This window comes from Atta cephalotes (assembly GCF_000143395.1).
Source record: "Atta cephalotes unplaced genomic scaffold scaffold00063, whole genome shotgun sequence".
NCBI lineage: Eukaryota > Metazoa > Arthropoda > Insecta > Hymenoptera > Formicidae > Atta > Atta cephalotes.
In genome coordinates, this window is record NW_012130127.1 from 734,001 (window position 1) to 743,073 (window position 9,073).

General features: G+C 28.3%; 1 protein-coding gene across 1 annotated transcript; it reads left to right on the forward strand.

The window, feature by feature from the left end:
• Positions 1–3,013: 3,013 nt before the first annotated feature.
• Positions 3,014–7,334, forward strand: LOC105623752 (3-hydroxyacyl-CoA dehydrogenase type-2-like). Its single transcript, XM_012205132.1, has 4 exons — positions 3,014–3,020; positions 4,139–4,350; positions 4,826–5,162; positions 6,870–7,334. The coding sequence occupies exons 1-4, from the start codon at positions 3,014–3,016 to the stop codon at positions 7,133–7,135; spliced, it is 822 nt and encodes a 273-aa protein (XP_012060522.1). The 3' UTR covers positions 7,136–7,334.
• The last annotated feature ends 1,739 nt before the right edge of the window (positions 7,335–9,073 follow it).

Here is a 9,073-nt window from a genome sequence, read left to right on the forward strand (position 1 = left end):
TGGATTCAATTAGATTCAATTGGTTCAATAGATGCAATTAAGTTGAAAAACTGCATTTCCTATTTAAAATTTTGAATTGAACAATATTCACAATTGTGCACAGAAAAAGCTAATATTATTTTTAGATTGAAAGGCATAGAAATGTGCTCCATGCAATTCCTATAAATGGATAAAAATTCAGGATTGAAAAGTATTCATTTTAACATTTGTGAATCAATATTTCTGAAAATCTGGATCCATTCTCGTTTGCTGGGTATTTTATATTTTAGACTGCTAGACTTTTATACTTTAGATGCGAATAAATTCCAACGATTCAGGAAAAAATTATCTTTGTGGATTTCAGAATCTGAGATAATTTTTTACCGGTATTCATAATCAATTTTTATCATAGCGTTCATAGCGTTTTCTACTGAGAAAATTGGTGCAGCTAGTGTTATTACAATTTTAAAGCTGAATATATCAAATGAATTAAAAATAAATGCACGATTATTATATATTAACTTTAAAAAAAATTTAAAAAAAAGTACAATTGTAAAAAGATTTAAATACATATTTAATGCAATAAATGAGGTACGTTCTCAGCAAATGAGAATGGATTGAATTAAAATAGATTCAGATTTTCAAAAATATTGACTCGAATGTTAAAACGAATGTTAAAACGAATGTTAAAATGAATTTTTCAATTCTGAATGCATTTTTATTCATTTATAGGAATTGCATATCTCTATTCCTTTCAATCTAAAAATAATATTAGCTTTTTCTATGCAAAACACACATTGTGAATACTGTTCAATTCAAAATTTTGTATAGGAAATGCAGTTTTTCAATCCAATTGCATTCAATTGAATCTAATTGAATCCAATTAAATCCAAAAAAAATATTTAAAATATGCATTCGGATAGAAAAAAATTTCAATCCATTTTAATTCATTCTTATGTTCCACGTCGGGTAAAAAAAAATCCTGACTGCTATAAAGAAAATATATACTCATGATTTTTTTGAGTCATCAAATACACTTTGTTTATTACGTGACTTTCAGTTTTTGGAATTATGGAAAAATTATCTTAGATTTTTACGTGGAATCCATCAATTGGTTGTTATAGCATTTTTTGTGTATACACTCTAATATATAAATTATAAGAACTATACAGGGTGTTTCAGAATATTTGTGACTATTTTAGGACAATACAGGATATTTCAAAATATTTGGAATTATTTTTGTGTGCAGATAGAGCAGATTAAACTGAACCTTCCGGTCAACAAATCATCATCAATTTTTACAATTATTACCCAATGAGTAGAATGTCTAAAATTGCGACATATTAGACAAGGATTCTTTGAAAAACATCTTTAAAATATGTCCTAAAGAATTCTGAAAAATATCTTAAAATTGTCGATTTATACTCGCTTATTCGAAAATTTTTAGAAACTAATTATTGTGAAAATTACAAAATGATACAGGACTTTTCGACTCAGTTTAGTCTACCTGCACACGAAAATAGTCCCAAATACGGAACATTCTGTATTTAGGATTGCACATCATTCTTTTTCCCATGCATCTTATAAGAGCCTTTTTTCATGGATTGGATGCCATAGATTCCTATGTAAAACCTTATAGAAAAATTTCCTATGTTATCGTATATATATAATATACACATGCTATATACACATCCTATATGCATATGCTATGTAAATCCTATAGGTACCTATTGTAAGGAATTTAGAGGAAATAGACACAACAGAGAAGCTATCAGTGTCAGAGCTGTGTGGCTCCCCAGCAAACGAGAATTAAAATGCATTGAAATTTTTTTCTCTCCGAATGCGTATTTTAAATAGCGAATACTTTTTTTTTAATTGGATTCAATTGGATTCAATTAGATTCAATTGGATGCAATTGGAATTGAAAAACTGCATTTCCTATTCAAAATTTTGAATTAAACAGTTTATTCACAATTATTTTGTGTGCATAGAAAAAGCTAATATTATTTTTAGATTGAAAAGCATAGAGATATACTCCATGCAATTCCTATAAATAAATAAAAATGCATTCAGGATTGAAAAGCATTCATTTCAACATTCGTGAATCAATTTTTGAAAATCTGAATCCATTTCAATTCATTCTTGTTTGCAGAGTCAGTGGCAGGACGGAAGTTTACCAACTCGGAGGAGAGACCAGGCCTGAGTTCAAGACGAGGAATGCCATGATATTTTTTTCTGTTGTCATTAATTGTTTACACTATACAAGCTCCTACAGAGGCTGTGTTCCAAAATTTACTGTCAGTATTGAAAATCTATAGTGTACATAATGAAAACTATATTTTCAGTACTGGCAGTAAATTTTGAAACACAGCCAGAATCTTATAAGCCTCAATAGGAATCTATGAAAAAAATCCAGCTAAGAGTTTACAGCAAGATAAGAGCCTCCTCTCAAGGGGACCAATCGAATTTATCACGAATACCCATGGTTAGACAAACCAGACAAACCAGAAGAAAATTTTCTATAGGAATTTGCAGCAGGATATTGCTAAAAATTATAAATTGTAATTAAAAATTACATAAATAATGTTATACATAAATTTACAATAATGCATATAAAAAAGATATTTTTTCATGCAAATTATTGTGCAAAATTATCTTAGATTCCAAAGTTCACAGAGATAATTTTGTCCTAATCATCGTTATTCGAATTTATTCGCACCAGTCCAAAGTATATAAATATAGTAGTGTTCGGAAGTCATTTCAAATAACGAGTTCAAACCAGTATAATCTTGGTAATCAGTGGTTAGATAATAAGAGATTTATCGCGGACTATTATCAGTAGCGATTTATTTATTTTATTTGTTTTAGAAGAATAATTGAAAATGTTGAAGGTATGATCATCATTTAAAAACACGCTTTCGTACTTTCATTATTATTTATTATAGCAATTTAAAAGGTTGTTTTATATCTCTGACCGACTGCAGTATTTTTATTGTATTACCCTAGATAGCGATCATGTAACTTTTTTCCTAACATGAAGAGTAAAATTTTTTTGTATAAATGCCATGCATTAACATATCCTTTTTCGTTTTTTTCTTTACGTTTCCGTTCTTTTTTAGAAGTAATATAAAAAAATCATTTTTTTATTTATGTCATTGTATCAAAGTGATCTAAAGTTGCTTCTGAAGTTCCGGGAGGCCTCCCAGCAAACGAAAATGGATTAAAATATTAAAATTTGTTTCTATCCGAATGCGTATTAGATTCAGTTGGATGCAATTGGATTGAAAAACTGCATTTCCTATTCAAAATTTTGAATTGAACAGTTTATTCACAATTGTTTTGTGTGCATAGAAAAAGCTTATTTCAATCTAAAAATATTATTTTTAGATTGAAAAGCATAGATATGCTCCATGCAATTCCTATAAATGAATAAAAATGCATTCAGGATTGAAAAGGATTGAAAAAATGCATTCATTTCAACATTCGTAAATCAATATTTCTAAAAATCTGAATCTATTTTAATTCATTTCAATCCATGTGCGCGCATGCGCGCGCGTGTGTAAAATCTGTATATATACAGGGTATCTCATTTTAAATGATCCAGCCCAATGTCTCGAAAACTAAATCCAATAGACAAAAATGTTTTAGACAAAAGTTGTTTGGTTCGAAGGGGGATATATCTAGCAAATGAGAATGAATTGAAATGAATTCAGATTTTCAAGAATATTGATTCACGAATGTTAAAATGAATGCTTTTCAATCCTAAATGCATTTTTATTCATTTATAGGAATTACATGAAGCTCTCTATGTCTTTCAATCTAAAAATAATATTAATTTTTTCTATGCACACAAAACAATTATAAATACTGTTCAATTCAAAATTTTAAATAGGAAATGCAGTTTTTCAATCCAATTGCATCCAGTTGAATCTAATTGAATCCAATTGAATCCAATTAAATTCAAAAAAAGTATTCGCTATTTAAAATACGAATAAATTCGGATAGAAAAAAATTTCAATCTATTTTAATCCATCCTCGTTTGCTAGGTTATTTAGGAACATGATCTAGATAACATTTCAAGATCAAGATCAAGGTCATTGGAGATTATTCTTTTTACTTCTTCTTATTATAAATTTCTTCTTATGTTAAAACTGATGAGATTTATTTGTAATAAAAATTGATAAATATTTCTATTTATTACAGGGCACTGTAGCTTTGGTAACTGGTGGTGCTTCTGGGCTAGGACGTGGTACTGTAGAAAGATTTGTCAAGCAAGGTGCTAAGGTAATTGTTGGTGATTTGCCTACTTCAAAAGGTAAAATTGTAGCCGACGAATTAGGAGAAGCTAATGCAATATTTGCACCTATGGATGTATGTATTTATTTAAATATAATTATTATAATGTATAGTTGTGCAATCTCTTGTCAAAATATAATCTTAATATATGGAACAGAGTACATTTTTACGATCTTTAACGTGTTCTTTATTAGATTACTTATTAGAAAGAAAATTTTGATCTCTAGCAGTGTAATATCTATATATAATGGAACCTCAAGCTATCGATTGGATCTATTAAAAATTTCATCTTCCTAATTATTTTTTAGATATGAACATAATGTTTCCGGTCAACTTGACAGTTTACGTAAAGTTATATGCGCCCAATATAGACACATATATTGACACGAGATACTATCATGTCTCTTTAAAATATTAAATTATGTTATTTAAATTAAAAAATTGTAATTATTCATTTTTTTAAATATTATATATTCTTATCTCTTATTACCTCTCTGTTAAATACTAAAATACACTACCGCGTCTCCTGATCTTATTAATTTTCTTCAAGGTAACTTCGGAATTTGATGTTCAAGCTGTTCTTGATCTTACGAAACAAAAATTTGGTAAGCTTGACGTTCTCGTCAATGTCGCTGGTATTGGCATAATCTCTAAGACATATAATAGTAATGAAAAACTTCCTCACAAATTGGAGGACTTCGCTAGAATTATCGAAGTCAATACTATTGGTACTTTCAACGTTATTCGCCTTTCTGTCGGTTTAATGATTGAAAATTCTCCTAATCAAAATGGTCAAAGAGGTGTAATTGTTAATACTGCAAGTATCGCCGCTTTTGATGGTACAATAGGGAAGGCTGCTTATTCTGCTTCAAAAGGAGCAGTTGTAGGTATATATATTTTTATTTTATTCTTTCATAATTTATTATTTAAATACTATAAAGAGTGTTTCAGAATTAGTTATTCCACATAATTCCAATACATATAATTGTACAATGCAACTTATAAAATAAGAAGCTGAATTTAAAAAATGATTAATTTGCAGATTCTCATTAAGAGCAATAGTTGATTCTTATATTTGAGACTGTTTTTTTGAGTTCAATCTTAAGATGTCATAAGCCAATCGAAGGGATTTCCTAGGAGCATTTTAAGACATTACTTAAGACAGTCTTGAAATAAGAACGGACTATGAATACACAGCCCTAAGACTTTTTAGGTTATTTTGAGTTTTGATCAACTAAGTTTTTACTTATTGGGAGTACAAATAAGTTTCCGCCGTTTTTAATAAAAAATTAAGCATTTATTGTGAAAGAACGGTAAATAATTTTATTCAAATGGCCATCGCTAGCCACTACTTTTTCCCATCTTTCTGGTAGCATGTAGATACCGCATCGGAAGAACGCTTCATCTTCTGAGGCTATCCAATCATCGATACAATTTTTAGTATCTTCATATGATGTGAAGTGCTACTCAGATAAGCCATGCGTCATCGATCGGAACAAGTGGTAATCGGAAGGAGCAATGTCTGGCGGGTGGGGTAGAACTTCCCATTTAAGTGTTTCTAAATAGGTTTTGACCGGTGCAACATGTGGTCGAGTTTTTCCTTGAGTGCTCGACTCAATCTCATCAATTGTGTTCGGTAGAGAGTAATGGTCTCGTTCGGTTTGAGCAACTCATAATACACGACACCAAGCTGATCCCAAATATATAACACGAGTTTTTTTCCATGAATATTCGGCTTAGCTCGATGTTGCCTCGAAGCATGGCCAGGTAGTCCCCATGATTTCCTCTTCTTTGGGTTATCGTAGTGGATTTCCATTTTTCATTACCATACGATGCAAAAAACCCTTTCGTTTATGCCTGGCAAACAGCATTTCACATGTGAAAAATCGGCGTTCAATGTTTCTCGGTTCCAATTCATATGGAACCCAATTCCCTTGCTTTTGAATCATTCCCAATGATTTCAAACGATATGAAATTGTTTGTTGAGTCACTCCTAATGTAAGTGCACGTTCTTTTTGCGTTTGACACGAATCTTTATCCAATAATGCTTCCAATTCCGCGTCTTCGTACACTTTCGGCCTTCCGCTACGTTCTTTGTCTTCGATGTTCTTCATTCACCGTTCTTAAATTTTTGAAACCACTCATGATAACTTCTCTCACTTAAGGCAGCATCACCATATGCTTCTACAAGCAATCTATGAGCCTCAGCTGCAGATTTCTTCAAATTGAAGAAATAAATCAAAAGTTCTCGCAAATGACGCTTATTCGGCTTAAAACTCAATATTTTCGTACAAAAAAAAATATATGATGCTGATACAAAATCGCTGATATTTCAAGGTTATGGTGTTGCCGGATGTCCAATCTTACGATGTCGTTTTACATCAAACAATTTTAACTATAGTTTATTAGTGGCGCCGTCTTTTGCAAACGGCGGAAACTTATTTGTACTCCCAATGTAATTCCGGAACACCTTGTACATAATCTTATTCTCTTTATACTTATTATTACTTTCCTCTATTTTCAATAAACTTTATTCTTTTTCCTTATTTTATTTTCTATAATTTATACTTTTTTTATAATTTATTATTATATAGGGATGACTTTACCTATCGCTCGTGATCTTTCCAAGGATGGAATTCGTGTCGTAACAATTGCTCCAGGACTTTTTGATACTCCATTATTAAAAGTGTTACCAGAAAAGCTACACAGCTTTATGGCAAAAAGTATACCGTTTCCTCAAAGATTGGGAAATCCTGATGAGTTTGCCATGTTAGTACAGCAGATTGTTGAAAACCCATTATTAAATGGGGAGACAATTAGATTGGATGGTGCTTTGCGAATTAATCTAAAGGATCATTAATTTTTTTCATAATGATAAAATTACAGTATCGAAGATTTTTCTCGAATTTCTTGATGATTTTTTGTGCACATATATACGCACACCCACATATATACAAAGAGATCAAATTCGACAAATCTTATGTATATATATATATACTATATAGGCTGAAAAGTCCCGGGATTGTATTTCGCTAATAAAATTGCAATAACTTTTTAAATATTATTCTTTATTGTATTATCCTTTATACAACTCGATATTACAATTATAATAATTATTTACAACACAATTATCAATGCTGTTCAAAATATAATAAATAATATATTAAAATTTATTATATATATATATATATATATATATATGTATATATATATGTATATATATATATATATACAATATAAACAATTCTTTTATTTTTCAGAAATTACATTTATTAATATCCCGCTAATAGGGTATTCGATTTATCTTGAATTTTTTGTACCCACACATTTAAAATTTAACTTATGTAATCACGATAACATTGTTAATATAAAGAATTTTGAAAAAAGTGTAAAATTATGTAAATATCGACAAAAATCAGTCATTCTTTAAATATAATCTCAAAATATCTGCATGTATTTTATCATAGAAAGTGCATGTATTTTATCATAGAAAATGTATATATATATACATATATACATATATACATATAAATTAATAATTAAAAATATTCTGCAATGGCGGAATGTCCAATACCTAAAAATAATTTTAAAATAACAGTTAGAAAATTAAATATACACATTTGTAATTATATTTTTAATAAATGTAATCATATTTTAGAGCAATCATCAAAAAATTATAAGCAAATTATTTATATAAAATTTAAAATTGTTTACTTAATAATTTGAATTTAAACAAATAATAAAATTATATATTCATATCAATCATATAATACTATAAAATCCTATTGTTATTGAGACAGTACTAATTAAGTACTAATTATTATTACTAGTGGGAGAACATTTAATAAAACAAAAAAAGCAAAAATTATATGCTAAAATATATCACTAAATTAATGTTACAACTTGAAAAATGACTTTAAAATATGTAGCAATTATTATTATTAACTCATTAATAAAATTGTTATTACCAATAACTACAGACGAGAAAACCCGGGATTAATTCCAATCCTACATAAGAATCTCCGAAGAGACAAATCTCCAAAGTAGACTTCGCGAATGAACTTAATGAAAAGCGACGAGGAATAATTCTCCAGGATGAAAATAATTTCGACTTTCCATTGGTACAAACCATGTAATCACTAGTATCCATTTAATGTGAGAGACAGCGATATGAGCCATATAATAAATTGTTCGCTAAAATATACTTGTAATTTTATAATATAAGATTAGAAATGTAAATAAGAGTTAATATTTAACCATTGTCTCAGTCAAAGCTCCAGTCTTTATGACTTATTGTATTTAATAAATTTGTATTAAATACGAAGAAAAAATGATTATCCTAAACATCAAATTTTTAATAAGAAATTACTTAAAATTATTAATGACCTTTTGATATACAAAATAAAATCTAAATTAAATCTAAATTTAAAAAAATTTTTTAAATTTAAATATTTATCAAATTTATTAAATCAATAAACAATTTTTGTTATTATATGTTTTGTCGATTTCATATAATTTACATCAATTACGCAACAATTTAGTTTACTATGACAAGATAAATGCTATTTGTATTGAATAGATATTCCAGTAAATGTATAATTAATAACTCAGGAAAAAATGTTTTATGTATAATATATAATATATTTATATATAATTTATATATAATTATATAAAATTATATTAATCATATAATTAATCATATAAAAAGTTGACATATTTCCCTGTGATGAAAAAGTTTGCTGAAAACTGAAATTATTCTATGTTTTGAAATATTTCAGCGAAATTGTTGAAAATTTGC

Bases quoted from the DNA above. Each gene is read 5' to 3' on its own strand.
- LOC105623752 (XM_012205132.1), top strand. The intron at 4,351-4,825 runs GTATGTATTTAT...ATTTTCTTCAAG, and splicing joins CAATATTTGCACCTATGGAT to GTAACTTCGGAATTTGATGT. The intron at 5,163-6,869 runs GTATATATATTT...ATTATTATATAG, and splicing joins TTCAAAAGGAGCAGTTGTAG to GGATGACTTTACCTATCGCT.